This window comes from Sarcophilus harrisii, chromosome 5 (genome assembly GCF_902635505.1).
Source record: "Sarcophilus harrisii chromosome 5, mSarHar1.11, whole genome shotgun sequence".
In the NCBI taxonomy this organism is placed as follows: Eukaryota; Metazoa; Chordata; class Mammalia; order Dasyuromorphia; family Dasyuridae; genus Sarcophilus; species Sarcophilus harrisii.
Window position 1 is genome coordinate 211,161,948 of NC_045430.1, and position 24,123 is coordinate 211,186,070.

At 31.7% G+C, this 24,123-nt stretch overlaps 1 protein-coding gene across 10 annotated transcripts in view; it reads left to right on the forward strand.

Annotated features, from left to right (window-relative positions):
• ZMYND11 (zinc finger MYND-type containing 11) overlaps positions 1-24,123 on the forward strand; it is a 144,005-nt gene that overhangs the window by 110,697 nt on the left and 9,185 nt on the right. For all 10 annotated transcript variants that reach the window (XR_004229743.1, XM_031939593.1, XM_031939592.1 and 7 more), the window contains 9 exons: positions 4,441-4,518; positions 5,032-5,124; positions 7,485-7,572; positions 8,461-8,516; positions 10,748-10,825; positions 12,075-12,193; positions 22,247-22,454; positions 22,923-22,991; positions 23,806-24,078. Coding sequence is in view for 9 of the 10 variants with exons in the window: in XM_031939593.1 (XP_031795453.1) it covers positions 4,441-4,518; positions 5,032-5,124; positions 7,485-7,572; positions 8,461-8,516; positions 10,748-10,825; positions 12,075-12,193; positions 22,247-22,454; positions 22,923-22,991; positions 23,806-24,078 (1,062 nt within the window). In the remaining variant the exon portion in view is untranslated. The remainder of the gene's footprint in view (positions 1-4,440; positions 4,519-5,031; positions 5,125-7,484; positions 7,573-8,460; positions 8,517-10,747; positions 10,826-12,074; positions 12,194-22,246; positions 22,455-22,922; positions 22,992-23,805; positions 24,079-24,123) is intronic.

Genomic DNA, 24,123 nt, shown 5'->3' on the forward strand with positions numbered 1-24,123 from the left:
AGTTTAAATATGTTTCAACAATTGAATCTATTATGTGGATTACATATTGTATATACCTTAGGTATTAGGTATAGTATTTACCTTAGGTAAATGTCAGGTTGCACCATTTTCTAGGTATCTGACTTTGAAACAAAAAGAAAGGATATTTATCACAGTCTCACAAAGAAAAACAGTCTGCGTGTTATGTTTGGAAGTTGGAAGAGAAAAATGATCCTATCTTCCCCTGAATTATTGTTTGAGAGATAGGATATGTAAAGCACCATAGTGGCCTAGGCCTTCCCCAAGTTGCAGTGATAGTGCCCTCATTCTCGCAAAACTCAGTATAGTTCCCTTAAACTTAAGTTGTTCAAATTAAATACAAGAATCTAGGGTAGAAGTTTGTTCCCAAAGAGGGAAATAATTGTGTTCTTGTGATGGGAATTGTTGAATAGAATATGTAGTGAGCATTCTTGAGTAAGTTCCTTTGTGCTATTTTATTTCTCAGAACTTTAAAAAGCAAAATGCATTTTTACCTTGACTGATATGTGACCTTCTTTAAAAAGGATCATATTCTCAGGGTTGGAGGCCACACAGATCGTTATATTATATGTGTTTTAAATTTGTCTTGCATGAGATTGCCACAATATTTGGATCATTGTAGTAAGTTAAAGAGATTGATTCGGAATTTTCAGGAATTGAAGTAATAGTGAGTTCATGAAGACTTTAATTCAAATGTGGTTTCAAACACTTCCATCTTTGTGTACCTCATTTCCTCATCTATAAAAGTGGAGATGATAATAATAGCATCTACTTCCCAAAATTGTAGTGAGCTTCAAATGAGATAATTATGCTAAGAACATTAAAAAGTTTGTAGGAAAGGGACAGGCTTTGAACACCAGAGAAAGAATTTTTTATTTGATCCTGAAGATTAAAGGGAGGCATTGAAGTTTATTGAGTAGGCAGTTAAGCAGGTACTCTTATTTATGTTGGAGACAAATCATTTTGGTAACTGAGTAGATTTGAATTGAAATGGGGAGAGACATGTGGCAGGGAGACCCATCAACAGGTTGTTGTAATAATCCAGAATTAAATGGTGAGAACTTGCACGAGGCAGGGAAGGGGGGGGGGAGAGGATGTCAGAGAAAAGAAGGGGGCAAAGTAGAATCCACAGGATTTGTCAGCAGATTCTAGGAAGTTTGGACAAGTGAGATAATGAATAACTTTGGAGAGAGTTGTTTTGGTTGAATGATGAAGGGGATCAGAAGTCAGACTCTAGAAAAGAAAAAAGAAAATGGGTGGAAAGAAAGTGAGTGGATATCTTTCAACTACAAAAGGATGGAGAGATATGGGATTCAAGTGTTCATAAGAGAATTCTGTGCATGTTTGTGGGCTGTAAAGAAGCAGCCAAAAGATAAAAGAGATTGGGGATTATAGAAGAGTTCATCTGCTGGGGCAAATAGGATGGAATAGGATCCCATGTACATGGGGAGTGGCTCACACCATTATGTGAGATGGGTGAATGAGGAGATGAGGACAAGAGAATGTTGGAGAGCTCTTAGCAAAAGGCCTTCATTTAGAGAGATATGAAGTAAGTTTTTCAGCTGAGACCATGGGAGGAAGAAGAGCTACGGAAGGGTTGAGGAGCGATAAAAAAATTTGGAAGAACTACTGTGACAAGTAAGATAATAAGTTAATTAAGAAACCATGTAAGGATTCCTTTGCCCAGTAATGATCCTATTAAGGTTACATAGCATACATACATTTATATTGGAATTAGTTGACCCTATTGCATGATTTCTCAGCTACTTTCAGCAAGATGCATTTGTAAGCAAAAGCAATAGATGGGGTAGTCATCCAAGGCTGAGGCTCAGTGGGGAGGATGGGTGTTTGAGTTTAGTGGCGAAGGACTTGAAAAAAGGATGATGTAGACTTGAACTGGTTCATCAGCAGTTTAAGATGAAAAGGAAGAAGAGTATAGTTAATACAGGGTGATGGCTTGGGAAAGAATTTTGAGGATTGAGATATTGGAGGTAATACTCTAGACAACAGAGTTGCAGTGATTGACTAAATATGTACTTATTAAGTGCCTATCTTGTGCCAGACAGTATACTAATCAGTGGAGTAATGATATCTTTTAGATTTCACTGAAGTGAAGGATGGAAATTTGGGCTTTTTTTTTTTTATTAAGAAATACAATTATGTTGAGAACTAAAGAATAGAATTCTGAATTCTCTAAAGGGAGACATTTGTCTTTTTTTCCCTTTTTAGTAAGAGGGAATTCTGTAACAAAATAAAAACAAATGGTATTTAAGGCTACAATAACAAAAATCAAAATTTATAATGAATAAAGCAAATAACATCTGGTGAATTTATATATGGACTCTTGCTTTTTGCATATATCATGAATGAAAAAGATTTACATTTAATAATAAAAATAAAAGATATTAATAAACAGTACCAACGAAATAACTTACAGATTTAGTATTAATCTAAACAGATTACTAAAAAATCATATAAAATTGGGCAAAATATTGACATAATTCACTTTGAAGTTCAAAAGGTCTACAATCTGTAAGAAAATTATGAAAAAAATAGAAATGAACAGGACTTGTTATTACGGATTCTCAAACATTATAAACCAGTAGTCATTAAAACTATTTGCTGATTTTTAAGTAGAAAAATTGATCTGTGAGACATATTAGGTAAGTGGAGGGGAGGAGAGAACAAGAATACAAACACTGAAAGATTCTCCATATTCAACAACAACAAATTCTAGGAAAATTAGAAGAATATATGGCAGAAAATAAGATTTGAAAATCATATGTGCCACAATAAATGCCTACGAGAATAATAAACCCACCTTAAAGAATATTCATTTTAAAAAGAATAAAGAAGAATGTATCTTTCAGAACTATGTGACAAGTAAGAGCAGTGAATGTAAGTAGCTATGGGGATATAGACTTTATAGACAAAAATAGATGTTTTTATTTCTATTCTATAAAAAAAATGGTCATAAAATGTAGTCATAATAAGAAAAGAAACAAATTAATGTGGGGAAAAAATCTGCCTCATGAAATATAAGACTATGAGCCATTCCCCAATCAATAAATATTCAAAAGAGGTAAACATTTTACTGAAAAAACAATTAATTCAAACTATCAACATGTGAAGAAAATGCCCAATATCACTAATAAGAGAAATATTAATTAAAATAAGAAGGCATTGTTTATTACATATCAAAGTGCCAAAGGTGATAAAAGAATCACAACATATTAAATGGACTATGGGAAAATAAGAAACTTTTCCCTGTTAGTGGAATCATAAAATGATCCAATTGTTATAGATAGTAATTTGGAATCCTGGAAGAAAAGTCATTAAATTGGCCTTTTTGTTTTTTTCTTTACTTTTTTTTTTTTTTTACAGAAGTCATTGCTTCTTATACTCAGCCACTCCCCCTTAAATCCTTTTTAAACAAAACACAGTGACCACATTTGACACTATAAGCATAAGTGACTATAGGAGATCAAAGTCAAAAGTTCAGTGTATACTAAAATATTTATAATAGAACTTTGTGTAATAACAAAAAGCTGAAAACAAAGTAGGTGCTTATTAATTAGGGAATAGACAAATTGTATATGAATATAATTAAAAACCATAAAGGAAGAAGTGACAGAAATAAGAAATTCAGAGAAATATGTATGAATTTGAATGAATTAATAAAGAATAACAAAAAAGCAAAGTCTAAAGAACAGTTTGCAATTTATTACAATAATATAAACTAAAACAACACTTTAAAGTATTTTTATTGAATAGTGGTTTTTTCTTTGATAGTCTCCTGATTTTATAAAGAGGAAAGTATTTCACTTTAAAATTACTAAAGAATTAGCATTTATAAAATAATAAATTTTCATATACATATTTAAATTTGCTATTTCAGCTGCTATAGCCAATAGTTTTTGTTAGCTCTTTTTCTTGATTATAAGGGAAGTCTCTATCTTCGAGTGACATGCAAAATGAGTAGTAAAAAACCAAAAAATACCCAATAAAATTTTTATGTACCTTAAACTATTTTCTAAAAGACTTTTATATATCACATTTTTAATTAGTTGAACATTTCTACCTTTGTGGTTCTATTATTTTTATGTAAAACCTTGCAAATACATACTCTTTTAAGAATATTATAAATTTGTAATTTTTTTGTAATGAATAAAATAGAAATTTCTTTAGAGTTCTTAGTAAAAGGCCATATACATTTTACTTTTAGCTTATGCATTGCCTTTTGAGTTAGATTTTTTTTAATTATATAAGAATATTGCATTTTTAATGAGTATTGCAATTATTTTTTATATGTAAACATGTGTTTTTATATATGTGAATATATTATATATGTGTGTGTGTATATATATATATATATATATATATGCAGATTTTTAATTAAATACTTTTGGTTTTGTTAAACAGAGTATTAAGAAAAAAAATACAAGCAAGCAGGAGATGAGTACATACCTGAGATTCATTGTCTCCCGCATGAAAGAACGGGTGAGTCCTACTAAAGAATTTCTCATTTCTTCCTTCCCCTTAATCTCCCTTCCCCCCCAATTTATTTTTTCTTAACTTCACTTTGAAGAAATTTACTGAGTGGCAACTAGTACTGTGCAAAGCACTATAAAATGTGAAAATCAATCCTTTATTTTATTGATTTTTGCATTAAATCATTGTTCTTAAGCTTTTAGCTGTTCTCTATAGTTATTTTCATTTTTGAGTCTGTCATTTGTTGTCAGGTACTTTGGATTTGAAACATGACTTGCTTTAAGTTCTATTAATAGGTAATGTTCTTTTAATAAGTAATTAGTAATTAAAACATGAAATTTTTTAGAATCATTAAACAGCTAATTTTACTATTCAAATCAAGAATTCCACTTGCAAAATTCATATACATATTCTTTGATAATATTTTAAAGACTTTTTTTAAGTTTATGAGTTTAATATATATTGATGATTGCATCTTTTATTTTAGCTCCCATTTTGAAGTTTCTCTAACCATTTTTATAGGCTATAGATCTAAACAAAAAGGGGAAGGACAATAAGCACCCAATGTACAGAAGATTGGTTCATTCAGCTGTAGATGTTCCTACAATACAAGAGGTAACGTTACATTCCAACTCCTTTCCCACCCAATACATCTGTTCACAATGCTTTTCAAATTGAAGAGTTACTCAGCCAGTAAGAGTTGTGGGTTTGGTGTTCTTTTTATTTTTAATTGCATGCTTATCTGACACAAAACCATAAGAAGCAATTAGCACACTGTTATGAAAGAATCAGATTCTTAAAAAAAGAACATGATGAGCTAGAACATTGAGCCAAATCTAATAAAATGAAATTTAATAGGGACAAAATTTTATGTACTTAGTTGGGTTTTAAAAAAATCTACTTCACAAAAACAAGATGGAAGAATTGTGATAAAATAGCAAGAAAGACAATGCAGTCTTAGCTGCATCAAGAGAAATATGTGTCCAGGATGAAAGAAGCAATATCTTAGTATACTCTGACCTTATTAGACCATATCTGTTATACTGTGGTCAACTATGGGTACCATATTTTGGGAAAATATTGATAGGGAAAAAAAATCTAGGGGGAAAAAAGCAGCAAAAATAAGTAACTACTATGAAAGTATATCATCTAAGAATGGGTTTAAGACCTGGGAAAGGGAACTTGATAGCTGCACTTAAGTACTCAAAGGGTTTGTTAGGAGAAAGAGGATTTTATTTGTTTTGCCTGGCTGGAGAGGGTAGAATTGGGAGTAGTGTAAGCAGTGGAAGTTACTGAGAGGGAGATTTAGAAACTTTCTAACAGACCTACTCAAGTCATGGAAAAAAGGGTATCTCAAAAAGCAATTGGTTTCCCCTTCATTAGAGATCTTCAAGCACAGGATGGATAAATCCTTGTTGGGGGTGTTGTCAGAGATAATCCTATTCATGGACTGTAGGGATTAGAGGGGGGAGACTGGAATTAAGGGACCATACTCTTAACACCTGATTGTGTCATGCATTCTGTTTGGTTAGGCTGGCAAAGTGCCAGATAGGGAAGCTACTATCTCTTTAGAAAGGCTTCAACTCTTGTGTTTATGTCATTCAAGAAAATGCCTAAATAAGTTTGAAGAACATCATCATCAGAGAGTTACCCACTAAGGGATGCTTTTGCTGGCCACAGTCTGTTCATGAAGGTGGAAAGTGAAAAAGAGAAAAGAGAAAAAGAAAGAAAAAATTTTAACAGATAAGGGAAGTATTGTAATTTGATTCATTAGAGGCTGAAAAAAAATATAAATAAAAGAAACTTGAAATATTAAAGAAAATTTTAAAATAATGATCAAAAGTTAGTTATTTTCACAATTCTTCAGGTGTGAAGATATATTTCATAATTTGTTCTAGTAAGTTTTTAGTGGTTTTAGATCTTTGTATAGAACTGCCTGTATCCCTCTGTCACCTCCTCAGGAAGTTAGAAAATGATGGTAGATGAAATAAAATATTTTTACCAGAAGATAGACTCCTTTGTAGTTTGCACATAATTGACATCTAATTGATGTGCTAAATTGAATTTCTCTTTTGGCCTGAGATAGAATTCACTTTTGTGGCCCCAGAATGTTAATGATTAATGATGTAGTTTTCCACCATGACAACCCAAAGAAGATTAACCATATGTTTTTAGTTAAAATCAATATGATTACAAAACCTGTTCTTCATGTATCATTTTGAAATTTTAAGCTATAACTATTAGCTATGAAAACTTGTAAATATAGTAGGAAGCAATGCTAAAACTGCCATCTCTTCTGAATCTGAGAAATGGCTCGGAGAGATTAATAATTTGCAATTCAAAGAAAAATTGCTTCAGGAAAAGAAACTAAAGTTAATTATGAATTTCCTTGACTTGATTTCCCCAAGCTGGGCCATATCAGAGAACTGGGCCTTTTACATCAACACTAATTTTCTCACAGCCTCAGCCCCTAAGAAGCAGACGTGATAACTCACCAGATTTTCATTCAGAAGATCTAAATTCTTGTTTTCCATCAGCCAGTATTAATCTACATGACCACTTTGAGCAATTCACGTTACCTTTTTAGGCTTTAGTTTTTATCTCTCTAAGAGTTTTGTAATAAAACGTCCTTAACTTTTTATAATTCTATAACTTGTAATTAAATATTTTTTGAACTTTAAGGGTAGTCTAGCCAGGCAGGCACAAAGTGACTTGGTAGAATATATCATTAGCCTATAAAATGGAATTTGATTTTCTTAAATATTCATCCTCATTATATAGACGACTTTCAAATTCTGACTAGGAAATTAAGTGGTCTGTCAGCAAGTACTTTGTGAAATTATCAAAAAGACAATTCCTCTGCCTTCATTGTGATCTGTTCTGTCCTTTTCCCAATAGGGGGTCTCATACTATAAACTCATAATAAAGAGATCTTTTCTTACACTTTTTTGGTATTTTGTTTTTGTATTCTGCAGAAAGTAAATGAAGGAAAATACAGAAGTTATGAAGAATTCAAAGCTGATGCTCAACTTCTTCTCCACAACACAGTGATTTTCTATGGAGGTTGAGTCGTTTTGTTTTTTCTTTTAAATCACTTGACTTCCAATAGAGGGAAGTATTTAACTTTAAAACTACTGTAAAAAATAAGCAGCAATTATTTATTTACAACCTTAAATATATTGCTTTAAGTAAGTGCATGAGACTACCAAAGTGAGGGTATATATTGGTGAACTATTTGACTATACATATATAATAAAATTAAAGGCAAAAGAAGAAATAGCTTATGAATTGACTATAATCACATAATGTGATAGAAAGATCAGTAGAATTATAGTCGAAAAGCACAAATTAAAATGTCATCTTTGCTATATCTAACAGTATTTATAACCTTGAGCATCTCTGAACCTCAGTTTCTGCATCTCTGAAATGAGGATAGAAATGCTTTTATTTTTACTACCTAGGGTTATTGCAAAGAACAAATAAGATGGAATGTAATAAAAGATGTAAATGGAGAGAGAGAACGCTGAGCATATGAACTTTTAAAATTATAAAATGGTATTTACAAATATGTGTATTTTAATTCTTCCTATCCAAAATATATGCTATAATACTACAGATTATAATTGCTTCTATAGTTGATTTGTTTGTATTTTTTAAAATACAAATGTCTCAAGTTAATTAGGAGTTTGGAAAAAAAATCCCCAAACTACATATGAATAGGCAAAAAAATACTCTGTACCTAGACCATTAACATATCTTGCTGTGTAAAGTCTCTTTTTTGTTCATTTTGATCTTTTAGTAGAATTTGGCTTAAAGAATGCATTTGGTTGCATATGTTTGCTTAAGTTTTGAAAAGTATAATGTGAATACCCTAAGTTAAAATGTTTTAATATCACTTAAGCTCATGTTATTAGATTGTTGGTAATGGGTAATGTCTGTCTTTAATTACAGCGGACAGTGAACAAGCTGACATTGCCAGAATGCTCTACAAAGATACATGTCATGAGGTAATTTTAAAGCCCAATAACTAAACAGTTAAGGATTATATCATAATAGTTAATGAGAAAAACAGATTGTGTTTTCTTTTTTCACTTATAAGCTACAAATAATATAATATAGCTATTATGACATTTCTGTATCAAAATTTACCATAGTGTTACAATATAATATTACATGTATGATATTAACAATGTGATTATTGATATATAATTATACCATAGTTAATATTTTATATTGATATTCCTAAATATTATGATGTAATTAATAATAATATAACTTAATAATACAGTAGTATTATTATGTAATATAAATAAAGTAGTATGCCTAATAAGTAGTATGTTTTTGCTATACAGGATTAGCTTTATCAGAGTGGTTTGCGGTATCTCATTCTTTTTACTATGATAATTTTGATTATTTTTATAAAGAACAACACTAATTAGCTCTAGGAAATGAAAAATCAGAAACAGGGTTTGTCATTTCCATATCTTTATAGAAATACAACAGAAGTGGTCATAATTATTTAATTTATTAAATCTTGAAGCTCATTTCTATCTTTGTGAAAATAACAAATGTCACAAACATAAAATTGACATCATTTTGTTACTAATAGCATCTGTAACATCAATTCTATAATCAAATTATTAATTTTTAATGCTTTTTAATTATATCATTTCCTTTCTATGTTTATCCCTTTGTTAAATCATAAGAATATATGCAAAAAGCGAGTGTTCTTCAGTTCTATTGTTATTTTACCAAAAGTATTTTCATTTCCATGCCCAACCACACATTTTTATTAAGAAATAAATAAAGAAAAATTAAGAGTTGGATGCTGGACAGGAAGTAATTCATATTATGCCTAGAATCAGGACCAAGCTTCTCCTGATTTCTTTATGTCTTATGACAGTCCTGCAACATAAGGAAGTCCCTTCTGGGAGAACAGAGGTTCCCTTTTTGATCCTTGCTTTCAGGGACTGTGCTCAGAGTTCCCAGTACTGTACAAGATATGTGACTGTTACAAGGGAAAGTCCTTACTAGTTTTATATCTAAAAAAAGGCCCATGAAACAGCCAGAGCCATCAGAAAAAACAGATCCTTTAATGAGTCCAGATGCTGTGAATAAAATGTCTTAACAGTGGGGGTTAATCCCATATTTAAGTTTTATTTTTAATAAATAGGTAAGATAAGAAGAGAGGGGGAAAGGTAAAAAGAAACCCCTGTATATGTCAGACATATACATAACACAGAATAAAACTCATGTCAAAATGGCACTGCATGGGGGAGCACAGAAGAGCACAGTTCATTCAAATGATCATTGAGATGGAAAGACTTGGTCCCACAGGAGCAGCAAACTCCTGGAGAAGAAAGATATGCTCCCAAGGAGGAGACATCTACTCCTATGTACTTGGAGATGTACTCCAAACTACTTTTCTGACAGTGGTAATACTTCCCACTGTTATATCTTATTACTCATGGAATCTGAACTCACTAAGGAATTTGTTTTCCCTTGATTTCTCTGACTGGTCCACAAGCTTTTCCTTAGACATAAACCAAGTCCTGGGACAGGGACTTCCCCTTTTGACAGTCATAGCTCTGGTGGGGCTAAGGGCAGAGAGCCTAGTCCTGGAAAGCAAGAGACAAAAAAGGGGAACTCCTCTCCTCCCAGAAGAGACTTATGCTAGAGGGCTGTCACAGGACACTTTATTAATGTTAAGTGACCTTGCTTATCTGCTTGAGAAAGGAAGTTACCAAAAATCCTTTGGGTCAGTTACACAAAGGCAAAAAGTAAAAGCAAGAAAACCTGCATATTTTATCTGGAGACAACTTTCAAATAAATTATTAATAAAGCAGGTATTTAAATGACATTTTTTGTAGTTCATATTGATTTTTTTTTATTTTATCACTCATTACCACATGATTTTTCTCTGGCAAGTAGCATTTTTTTTTGGGGGGGGGATGCTTTTTTCTCATTTCATAAATGACTTAAAAGAAGCATTTTTTCTTTTATTTAAATATGGAATTTTAAAATTTTTAGTCAAAAATTTAACTTTGCAACTTCTGTTATTACAATTATTTTTCCCCCAATAATGAACTTAGGCAACTTTGTAGAAGGCTAAACCTTGTAAATATTACACTTTTTACAGAAATTTTAATCCTCTTTGAGGCCTTATTGATGTGCATGCATGTTTAGACACAAGACAACTAAATATTCTTTATTTGAATTTTTTGTTTTTATTTTTTAGCTGGATGAACTGCAGCTTTGCAAGAATTGCTTCTATTTGTCAAATGCGCGTCCGGACAACTGGTTCTGCTATCCTTGTGTATGTTTCTGAAATCCTGAAATTTGCATATTTTCCTTTTTTTGTGTGTGACTAACAAAGTTTTGCCTCTTAAATAATAAACAAACTGTTTTAAATGCATTTCCAATGTATTTGATTTTTACTATTGCAAAGATATCTTTATAATAAATATATTTAATGTGCATATATTTTTATATTAGGCACTAACTTCTCCTGATGTTGAATCTTTATTAATTTTTTTTCTAAATACACAATGTCAAAGCTATGGTTTTATGTGTTAAATGTCTTCAAGTAGGCAACTATCAGCAATATAATTTTTATCATAATTACTCAAATCAGAATGAGAGTTAAGGTGTTATTTAGTGTTGGAAACTCAGAGACTTTCTCTATTTCTAGTCTTGAAATATTTTAAGTTTGATTTTTTTCCCTCTCTTTAGTTTTATTTGAGTTTTATGAATTTTCACTTGTCTGAAGCATTTTGAGTGTTCTAAATGAGTGATTACCACATTGAATCTAGGGAGGATTGAGTAAAAGGAATTTAAGCACATTTATTTAATCCCAGACACACCAATCCACAAATTTCTGACCCAACAATCCATGAGTGTATCTGTCTGATAGTCCATTAGATCGATCCATTACATAGCTTCCTTGAACCAATTGGAAGTCTTTATCCATCAACAAGAATAAAAGTACCTATCTCACAAAACTGTTGAGAAGATCACATGAGATAATCTAGTAGAGTTTTTTGCAAACCTAAAAATACTATATAAATGCTAGCTACAATTAATGGGATTAAAGTAACCAAATGAGCAAAAAGTCATAACTTAAAAAATTTCTTATATCTCTGGAAATCAGTTATGTATCCCTTAAGATAAAAAAATCTTAAGAGCTGGGCATTCTTTTATTTTCAGTACATTCATGACTTTAAATAGTACTGACTGACTTGTTTAATAATATAATCGGTTATCCAGGGAGGTTTGTTTTCATGAATAAGGAAAATGAAGGAGAGGCTATATTAGCTTTTTCTCAAAAATGATTATTTATATATATTTGTTTCTCTTGAAAAATTATCACATTTTCTTAGAGGAGGGAATATTACCTATTAAGTGAAAAAATTCTATATTACCATATAAGGGCAAAATTTAAGTTAAAAAAAAACAACTCTGATTTCAAATGACTAACATAATAGTTTACCTTATAGTATAATGCAAATAGTGTATTTACTGTAACATTTTAAAAATTATGATGTGAAATGTGTTTTATTTTTTAGATACCTAATCACGAGCTGGTTTGGGCCAAAATGAAGGGTTTCGGGTTTTGGCCAGCCAAGGTCATGCAGAAAGAGGACAATCAAGTTGATGTTCGCTTCTTTGGTCACCATCACCAAAGGTAATTTATGAATCTCATGCAAATTTCATAACCTTTCTTTCTTTTAAGGAGGTTTTAAGGATATTATTACTTTTATTAGTCTCAAATTTTCTAATGCATATGTGTTTTCAAAAATGTTTCAAAACAGCTAAACGTTATTTAGTCATAGGAGGTTTCAGATAAGGGTTTCATTATCTCTCTAATGTAATTACAAAGTTGGATTTATATTGTATAAAGAGAAATGGAGCATATGGCCCATCCTTAAATTTTAAATGATTACCAACAGGTTTTAGAAAAAAATTTGTCATAGCTTACATAATCATCTGATGAACATATTTAGTTTTTCTGAATTAGTCATAAAGCCTAGACCAAATACTTACTGAAGAAATAAAATAATGTATTATTTCCTTGTGCATTAAATTCAGGACATTTGTGGTAACTAATAGTGTTTAATAATATAACAGTAGTGTATTATTCCTGAATATTGGTTAAACCAAGACAGTACGATAGAAAGTTTCAGAGTACATGTGGATTTAATAGTATTGTAACTTAATTTCAATAGTTTCAACTTTTCTAACAAAGCCCTACTAAAAACCAGGAATTGTAACATTCTAACTAGGTGTACAAAAATGTGTAACTCTCTTTAATGTGCATGGAATTGTATGCCTATAACAATAATAGGGCAGATTTTTTAGTTTAGAAAACCTTTTCTTTGTTTGCTGGAGGGGCTCACCTTCTAAATTACATTTTTTTAGAGTATGAATTTAGATTTTTATCAATGGCAGAAATAGTTTTTTTGTTTTTATTGCCATAAAATTATTTTCAATAATATTACTTCCACAAAATGGGTAGAATAGATTATGACATACATCTGTAGCCTATCTGCCAACCATATTGACACTCAAATTTTACTCAACACTTACATTTTTAAGTTTCTTAGTAATAATGTCATTAATAATTTTTTTTAGATAATGAGCATTCATAAAACAAATACTGTGTATTTGTGGGAAATATATCAGCATTTGTTAAATGTCTACTATGTGTTCATCACTATATTAGGGATACAAAAGAAAAAATGAAAAAATCCCTGACCGCAAGGAGCTTATATTCTATCAAATGGCACAAGTAAGGCTCTCATGGGTTTTTAACTATTATCTCCATACAGATGACTTGAAAATAAACATATCTAGCCCTGGTTTCTCCCTAGAGCTTCAGTCCGATATAACCTGTTGAATATTGAATATTTACATTAAGTTAAAAATAATCTAGAGAGCTTTCCAATACAGAAAGACATAAGCAAAGATACTCATTATCACCTCTTATTTAATATGGTACTAGAAATGTTAGTTTTAGTAATAAGAAAAAAGCAATTAAAGGAATTAGAATAAGCAGTAAAGAAACAAAACTATCACTCTTTGCAGATGATATGATGGTATGCTTAGAAAATCCCAGAGAATCAATTAAAAAACTAGTTGAAATTATTAACTTTAAGAAAGTTGTTAAATAAAAAATGAATCCATATAAATTATCAACATTTCTACATATTACAAAGTCCAGCAACAAGATAGAAAAAAATTATAATATTGTACTAGAAATGTTAGTTTTAGCAATAAGAGAAAAGCAATTAAAGGAATTAGAATAAGCAATAAAGAAACAAAACTATCACTTTTTGCAGATGATATGATGGTATGCTTAGAAAATCCCAGAGAATCAATTAAAAAACTAGTTGAAATTATTAACTTTAAGAAAGTTGCTAAATAAAAAATGAATCCATATAAATTATCAACATTTCTACATATTACAAAATCTAGCAACAAGATAGAAAAAAAATTATATTACATTTACATGTAATATATTATACTTAATGTAATATATTACATTTAATGTAATAAATTACATATATTAAAAAGCTTGGGAGTCTGTCTGCCAAGAAAAACCCAAGAATTATCAGCAAAAGACTGATGCCAACAGTAGAGTTGAAAAGAGTCAAGTTCATCAGAGTTGATCATTAATGTAATTTTGTTGTCCCTGTGTACAATGTTCTCCTGGCTCTACTCACTTTTTATACAAATAAAGTCACATCTAAACAATTGAAAGAATATTAATTGCTCATGAGTAGGCCAGTCAACATAATAAAAATGACAATTCTGTCTAAATGAATCTATTTATTTGGTACCATACCAATCAAAAAAAATTTTAATTGTTTTACAGAGCTAGAAAAAAATAACAAAATTCATCTGGAAGAACAAAAGCTCAAAGTTATCAAGGGAATAAATGGGGGAAAAATGCAAAAGAACGTTGTCTAGGCCTTCCAGATGTCAAACTGGATTATAAAATGATAATTATCAAAACTATCTGGTACTGGCTAAGCAATGAAGTGGTGGGTTAGTGGATTAAGTGCAAATTAACATTATAATAAATAGTCCTAGTAGTCTAGTATGTGATAAACCCAAAGATCCAAAATTTTGGAAAGAAAACTCATTATTTGACAAAAACTGCCAGAAAACAGTATGGCAGAAACGAGTTATAGACCATCTCACATCATATGTCAAGGTCAAAATGAGTACATTTACACTTAAAAGTGATGCCACAAGCAAATTTAGAGTATAGAATAGTTTATCTATGGATCAGAGAAGAGTTTAGGCAAAAAAATAAGCTATAAAAAGCATTATAAAATATAAACTGGGTAATTTTAATTATATAAAATTAAAGATTTTGCACAAACAAAACCAATATAACCAAATTGCAAAACAGTAAACTGGGGGAACAAATTTTTCAACAACTATCTCTGATAAAGGCCTCCTTTCTCAAATATTTAGAGAACTGAGTCAGATTTATAAGGATACAAGACATTTGATAAATGGTCAAGAGATATGAAGAGACATCTTTTTACATAAAGAAATCAAAGCTATCTGTATTCATATGGAAAAATCCTCTAAATTGATCAAAGAAGTGCAAATTAAAACAGTTCTGAGGTACCATCTTATTAGATGTGACAGATATGACCAAAGAAAGAAAGAAAGAAATGTTGGATGTTGGAAGTGATGTGAGGAAACTGGGACATTAATGTGCTGCTGGTAGAGTTTTTAACTGATCTAACCATTCTGAAAAACAATTTGGAACTTGATCCAAAGAGCTATAAAACTGTGCAAATCCTTTGATCCAGCAATATCACTACTAGATCTCTATCCCATAGATATCCATTAAAGGGGGAATAGACTATTTGTACAAAGATATTTATAGCATCTTTTTTTTTTTTGTGATGGCTAAGAATTGAACATTGAAGGGATGCCCCTCAATTGGTGATTGCCTAAACAAGCTGTGATACATGATTATAAAGGAATATTATTGTACTATAAACAATGATAAGCAGGATGATTTCAGAAGAACTTGGAAATTCTTACATGAACTAATGCATAGTGAAGTAAACAGAACCAGGAGAACATTGTATATAATAAAAGCAATATTGTTCAATAAAGCACTGTGAATGACAGCTATTTTCCAGCAATGCAATGATCTAAGATAATCTCGAAGAACTAATGGTGAAGCATACTATCCACCTTCAGAAAAAGAATTAATATTGACTAAATACAGACTGAAGTATACTATTTTTCACTTTCTTTTTTGTCTTTTATTCAAATCTTTTTGTCCAAAATAACTAATATGGAATGTTTTACATAATTGCATATATATAACCTATATGTGATTATTTACCATCTCAGGAAAAGAATATGGAACTCAAAATTTTAAATAAAAATACTTAAAAATTGAGGAAGAAAAACATATCATAGAGGGCTTAACAAATCAAAGAGAATGTGTATTTGATCCTAGAGAATAATACTGAGCTTAGGATGGATATATTTGAATATGTACTTTAGGAATATCACTCTGAGTGTTCTGTGAAGGATTGATTGGAATGAGGAGAAACTTGAGCTTGGAAGACTAATTAGGAAGTCATTGTAGTATTCCAAAAGAGGTGATGGCTAGCTAGGCTGGGGTAATGATGATGATATGAGGTAAGGAAGAGGAAGAAAACAGATGCAAAAATGTGGGAATCGAAATGAAAATTTTCAGGCAGCTGATTGGATATATAGGATGAGGGGAAGTGAAGATTCAGGCATGACTCTGAAGTTGTAAACCTGAAATACTGGAAGGATAGTAAATACTCTTACCAGAAATAGGGACCTAATAAACTCGCCCAAAGAGTGAATGTAGAGAGAAAGAAAATGGCCTAGGATAAACTTAAGAGTATACTTAGAGCAGATTTTTGATGATGATCCAGCAAAGGAGTGGTCAAATGGACTGGAAAAATCAGGAGAGAAAAGTGTCGTGAAAGCCTTGAAAGGAGAGATTATTCAGGAGAAAAGAGTAGTCAGCCCTCATAATTTCCTAAATTATAGAAAAGGCAGATAGATTTGTCATTTGAGCCTAGGAGGAATAGTTTCATTTGAACAGAGATTGGAATGCAGGCAGCAAGATTTTAAGAAATAAGTTTGAGGAATGGAAGTAGAGGTATAGCTTTCTAAAGAGTTTTTCTGTTTGTAAGTAGAAAGATATAAGATATTGACTTGAAAAGATAAAGCCGAGTGTGGGTTTTGTAAGGATGATGGAGAATTAGATATGTTTGTAGATAACCAGCAATGAACCAGTAAATAAGGAGAAATTAAAGAGTAACAAAAGAGGATGAATATGGGGAATGATATTCTAGAGAATATGGAAAGGATGAGATTAATGGTAAAGGGGCAGAACAAAGAAGTAGTTACTGTTTTAGAGGTTTGCATGTTTTCACAGCATTCCTAACACTCCAGATCTGTAACATCCAAAGGGTTTGATCCATATATTCTGGGGAAGGTTGGTATATAAGGTGTACTCAGATAAATAACTATATTACAAAGTTGAATGAGGTAAGTGTTGTAGGAGAAGTAAAAATCCTATAGGAGTTCATGTGAAAGAGAGTTTGCTTCCAACTGACTTAAGAATGGCTTCAGAGTAGAGTTTCTGTTTGAACTAAGCCTTAAAGAACAGGTAAATAGCGGTTAGCTGGCATTATCATTCACAGAGTCATGAGTAATACTAACCTTTTAAAGAAAAAAGAAAGGATTTACATGAGATTATTCCGTTCACTTAACAGAAATCATTTTATCCACTTAAATGTCAATAATTTTTTAAATTATAAAATGAAATAAAAATAAATGTTAGCATTTATTTAGCACTTTAATATTTTCAAAGTGCTGTACATATTATTTTATCTTCTTAACAGCCACAAAAGGTAGGTACTATTATTATCTCATTTTGCAGATGAAAATACTGTGGCTGAGAAGAAAGGAAATGACCTGCCTAGGATCACATAGCTAGGAGGAATGTGAGGCAGAATGCAAACTCTGATCTCCTTGACTCATGTCCAGTACTCTTACCCACTGCATCATCTAAAGTTTTTAAAAGTCACAACTTAGTTTTTTAAATCTTCAAAAATCAGTCCTAAAACCCTTTAAGATCATAATGGTAGCAAACTAAAACTCCATAAATTCTTGTTACTAATGTTGAACAAAAGAATGAAGAACATAGCAGATCTTTTAAATGTCATGCTATCACAAGTGACTATTTCATTAAAATGTTCTACTTAATATGAATAGTATACATATTTTAATATCACAGTTGTTAACACCTATTGAAACTACAATTTTATGTTTTTAGAATTTCATATAAAAGTGATAGACTTTATTAAAACAATTCAGTCCAATAAGGACCTTTGTTATTTTTTTAAAGAAGAGTCTATAATTTGATATAGTAGTTTATTTTTTTCTGTTTTCCACTTGGATCTATTAGATTATTAAATAATCTGACTTGAAAGAATGAGTAAAAAATATTTTAAGTTCAAAAATCTCTCAGATATTGTCATTTTCAGTCCATCTAAACTTTAGACATAACTGTCCAGTGTCTTGCACATAGTAGGTATTTAAGAAAACAATATCCTAATTAATACAATTAATGGTGTGGGCTCATCTATTTAAATTTGCATGATTAACCTAATGAAAATATGCAGTGCAAATTTTTATGATTCAACTACTTCATATTAGCAGTAAACATTTGCTGAATGGAAACTAAGAATTTAAGAGAATAAGAGTAGTCTGAAAAAATCTTTAGTTGCAAAAAAAAATTCAAATTTATTCAGTCTTTTAAGGCTTACAAGTTCTTTTCTTCATAAAAATCTTGAGGTATTATACAGTTATTTTGCAGATCAGGAAACTCAAGTATCACTTAAGTGACTTTTCCAGATAAAATATTAAGTAGTAAAGCTGGGTTTCAAATGCAGATTTTTTTACTTTAAGACTCTTGCTCAAAAACTAAAGGGAGCAGCAGGTAGGACATGTATCCTTCCTTGAAGGCTTGATGTATGAGGAACCTGAATAGGCAGATATTGGGGGGGTAGGTGGGAGATACCCTAGAGACAAAACATGAGTAAAATCTTAGAAGGATGAATTAGCATGGCTTACATGAGAGGCAGTGTAGTATTAAATACAGAAATATCAAATATGCAATTCCTAAATGTGGCTCAAACTAAATTAGAATGTAATTGGGACTTGTTTAATAAAATAAATAAAAGTATAATAAAATATGGATGATATTTTTTAAAAAGACTTTTGCTCTTGGAGTACCATACTGTCTTCAAGTCAGCATGGGAACAGATCTTTTTAAAGTTGTTTTCATTTTTAAGGGGGAAAGGGAGTTATTAAGAGTCAGTATGTATGTAGAAATCTCTTAATATTAAGGCAAAAGTTGGGGAGGAGAGAAAAATTGTAAGTCCATCAATAGAAGAAATGCTGCATATTTGACCCACCTCCCTATTTGTGGAAATGTTAAATGAGATGAGATGAGTAAACCTAGAATAAATGTGATTCTAAATGCCCTTGGAACTCATGAATACCAGGCAAAGATATTACAAATTGTGAAAAATTACAATTATTTTTAATTGTTTTTAATCCCAATCTCTACTGGGTTATGGCTGTAGGGCTGGACACCAAAGGATCAAAGTTTGAAATTTTACTCCCAGAAGAAGTGCTGACTCTGTTGAAGAATAGCTGATGATGAGCAACATTCAGATCACCCTGGTTTAGGTCCTTATAGGGAAATGTGTTCACAATATTCGGTGGGTAGACTACACAAGTATTTGAAGAAGGATAGAAATTGACAATAAGATCTTTTTGGATGATGAATTCATTTCTCTGTGAAGGAAGAAAATAATGATGTCCTTGTGACAGAGGTGGAGGATGGAGATACTTTAGGCAACAAGTGACAAGAGTCACTATAGACTCTCCTGCTATGTCTGAAAAGAGTATTAAAGATCTCCAGTTTTTAATAGAACAAGATATAGACATGTGGATATTTTCCTCTTTTATAAAAAAGGTAGTTGATGTCTATGAAGCCAGAAAGGGATATCAAGTTCATCTGCAGGACTGAGGATTATGAAGGTGCCTGAAGATCTGATGAGCTCCTAGAAACTATTGATGGCTTTATAGTAGCTTCAGAGATGGAGAGATGGGAAAGGGACCAGGAAGTGGGGAATAATAGGTAGCGACATCCCTGCAGAAAAGTTCTTGAAAATGAAGGATGAAACAATAATCAAATCCAGTTACCTGCTTGTAAAGAGCTGAAACTCTGAATAGGTGCACTTGAATCAAACAACCGAGCACTGAAGGCTAATTACTTATTTGAAATAAGACAATGACTCTATTACCATATGTTTGGAATTGCCTTTTTCACTGTTACTGATGGCTCAATGTTTGGGATTAAGAGAATTGTAGGGAAGGAGTAAGGGGTGGGGTGAGAGAGGAGAGAGAACTTCACTTTGTGGCAGAATGAGAAGAAGGAAGATTGGTGGCAAACTCATGGCAGTTTGTCTGTCTCCTTCACTTCTCCCCCTAAAGAACAAGGACTTTTACTTATCCTGACTCCAGCTGTTCCTGAGGTCTCCAGGGAGCTAGCCCAGACTTCACACCTGCTATTTGTGTTCATCAGATGCTAAAGGGCATGGATTAAGAAGCTAGACCCCACACAAGTCAAGTGTAGTGGTATAACCAATGTGTTTCTAGGTGGAGCTAATTGAATTTTGCTGTCTGAGGACACTGCTGAAGGAGGATACCCAACATAAACTGTGCAAATGCTACACTTGATTGCCTGAGAGGCAGAAGTCTCTGTCTTTCACTGGCAGATTTTTAAGAGGCTTCTTCACTCTTACAACCAAGGATCCCACTCACGGTGCAGCTGTGGGTTCCTTAAAGCCTTTCTTCAAGTATTACAATTGAGCTGTTATTAACCTTACCAAGTCTGGAAGTTCTGTTCACCAGGGAGATAGATGCCATTCCTGGACACCCCCCCCCCATTAATATTATGTATAGTGACTAAGGTGTATGCCAGGCTCATCTGTGTGGCATCTTTCCTGTGGTGTGTAGGGAGTCTAACCATAATTCAATCTACAGATGTGAACTTCAGGGTTAACTTTGACATGGAAGTTAGCAAAGTTCTTGGCTTCTTCAAAAAAAATCATATGGTCAGTTTACTGATGGGTTGGCATCCAGGTGTGCTTCCAGTTCCATAAGGGCACTTGGAGACTTTCCTGTAACTCTAGCATTTTCCCTTCTCTACCCCTACCTGCATCCATTACACCAGCAAATAATTATGATAATGTTCATTTATGGCTATTGGTGACTTTAGACTGTTAGGACCAGAAAAGAAAGATTAAAGATTTTTAGTTAAAATGGAGAAAATTGATATTAAAAAAAACTTTCTATACTCTTCTCATGGAAATTATGTCAATACTTCATTCAATGAATCTTATTGATACGGGAACTTCTTCTAATAGTGTTTTGCTCACATCTCTTGTGAATACCTATGCCAAGATTCCCATTGAACATGTTGAGAATTTCTCTTAAATTTCATGGATATTGTTAGAGGACATAGGTTCCCTGTCTCACTTTCTGACTGTTCCACCAAATATCACTGATAAATATATTTGTGTATGTGTGTGTATACCCTTTTGCATGCCTCAATTAATAATAATCAAAAGTTTATAAAACCGAAGTTATTTCTATTACAATATCTTTCAAGGAATATTGTTTGATTTTGATTTTACAGAAGAAATTCCTTGTTGGGGGAAATCTGTTTTGCTGCAAATTAATGATATAATGGTATATGTGATGGAATACTATTATGCTATAAGAAATGATAACCTTGGTGATCTTAGAAAAATATGGATAGACTTGCATGAAATATGAAGAGCAAAATGAGTAGAACCAAGAAAACTAATTAATGAATCAAGACATTTTAAAATTGTATACGATAATAGTAATAATGTTTTAAGAGCAACTTTGAATGAATAAGATATTTTGACTGTTATAAATATCCAAATTAAATACAAAGGATATATAAAGTTGATATCTAAATCAGAAAAAAAAGGATAAATAGAATTGTGTATAGAATGATTTTGTATATACATATATATATATAATCTATATTATCATATATTCTGTATTTAAAAGAAATAGCAACCTGTACATAATAGATTTGCAGTTTTGTGTACAATTATCTTTTCATTATACTATGTTATAGGAATGTTTGTTTTATTCCATAAATCAAAACTAAAATAATTTGTTTAAAAATGAATGAGTCAAGACATTTCAAAAACTAATTAAGATAAGTGAATGTGTTAGATCACTTCTAGATTTAAATTGTCCATATTCAATAGAATATTAAAAACATTAGAAGTGAATTGTACAAACAAATTTTAGGCTTTGAGAACTTTGAAAAGTAGAATCCTTTTTTTCCCCCTCCTTGGACCAGTTGATTATATTTAGCTGAGATTATAATAGAATGGTCCCATTAATTTTGAACTTCCCCTACTAGTTTTCCAAATTTGGGTAAGACTTATCAAGTTTTCACAGATATGGAGGATTATGTCCAAATGGGCAATGCAAACTTTTTTTAATCTCTCAAAATCTTCTATCCTTGCCCTCACCCCCCATACACATATGCTTACCTGTTGGGGATTTCTAATTGTACCTTCAAATTATTTTATAGGGCCTGGATTCCTTCTGAAAATATACAAGATATTACCGTTAACATCCATCGATTGCATGTGAAACGCAGTATGGGCTGGAAAAAAGCATGTGATGAGCTGGAACTACATCAACGCTTCCTGCGTGAAGGAAGATTTTGGAAGTCTAAGAATGAGGACCGAGGTGAAGAAGAAGCAGAATCCAGCATCTCCTCTACCAGTAATGAACAGGTAAGTTCTATTCTCATCATAAACTACAAGTCATTGTTAAATGTGAAAATATTTGAGTGTAATATTTTCTGCCTCATCAGAAACAAAACCTGGATTATATTTTTCCATTTCTTAACCAATTTCTTAGCAAATTGTTTTGTAAAAACAAACAGTAGCACACATTGTCCACCTCTCTGCTTTCTCCTCACTCCCTTTCCCCTAAACCAAAAGGCTTAAAGTGTGATCCTTCCAGGGAGGAGGAAATAGATTACTCCCTTTAGGGATATGTGTTATTTTTTTTCTGATCTTTCAGATGTAAACACATACTGTTCCAAGACAGGTAATTTACTCAGCTGTGTCAAGTGCCCTAAGAGTACTAAGGCAAAAGCAAGCAGTTTAACTTCTTTCATCTCTAAGTCAGTATTTACAGCCAAGATGAAGTACTTCACAATGGTGAAATAATGGGCTATTACTTTTATATGTTCACAGCTGAAGATCACTCAGGAACCAAGAGCAAAGAAAGGACGACGTAATCAAAGTGTGGAACCCAAAAAAGAAGTAAGTTACCCTGACCTCCTAAAGTCCAAATGGCAGTTGATCCAGAAAATCTTTTTTAAAAGCATGTACAAGATGGTTCATCCTGTGACTATTTGTGTAATGCAGTTGTTATTATTGAATTAGTTACATCAATCAAGTGTGAATGTTGTCTCATCCCTTTTTACATTTTGTAACTTTGCTAGAAACAAAGAAAAAGTTGTATCACAAGTGAAGATTTCCACTTGAGTCTTTAATCACTAACTCCTGTAAAAGAAAGTCTTTTACCATTCCATTTGGCTCAGAAACTCTGTTTTACTATTCTGAAACAAATAATGAAAGTAATATTAATCAAACTGACATTTTAAAAGCCATTACTTCTTCAGAATGATAATCTTTTCATCGTGAAATTCATGTATTATTTAATTCAAGTTCTAGAGTTGAGCATATAGTCCAGATATATATTCAGTGAGAAGTGTTTAGGAATTTTTGCAAATTAACTAATAGATTTGATTAAAACAAGTGATTTTTAAAAATAGAAGTCAGTTATTGCTATGCAGAATAGTTTTATATTTAAATATTTAACTTTACTAGTATTTAGCTTAAAAACATATAACCTATAAAGTTAATTTCTACGTTTATCTCTGAGAAACCCAGCAATCAAATTCCGCTTTAGATAACTAGTTCTTTCATTGTATTAATTATAACAGATTTTTGTTAAATGGCTATATTTATCTATTACTAAACTTACAAGTTAACATGGTTCATTCTTTGTTCTTGAGTCTGTGTTGCCTTATTGTGGCTGGAGATAATGTCTAGTAATTTTTTTGCCCTCCAGGAACCAGAACCTGAAACTGAAGCTGTAAGTTCAAGCCAGGAAATTCCCACAATGCCTCAGCCAATAGAAAAGGTTTCAGTTTCAACTCAGACCAAGAAGTTAAGTGCCTCTTCTCCAAGAATGCTGCATCGGAGCACACAGACCACTAATGATGGAGTGTGTCAAAACATGTGCCATGACAAATACACCAAAATCTTTAATGATTTCAAAGATCGAATGAAATCTGACCACAAACGAGAAACTGAAAGGGTTGTACGAGAAGCACTGGAGAAGGTAATCCTGTCTTTGATGTCTAATTGGGGAAGTTTGCTTTCAGAA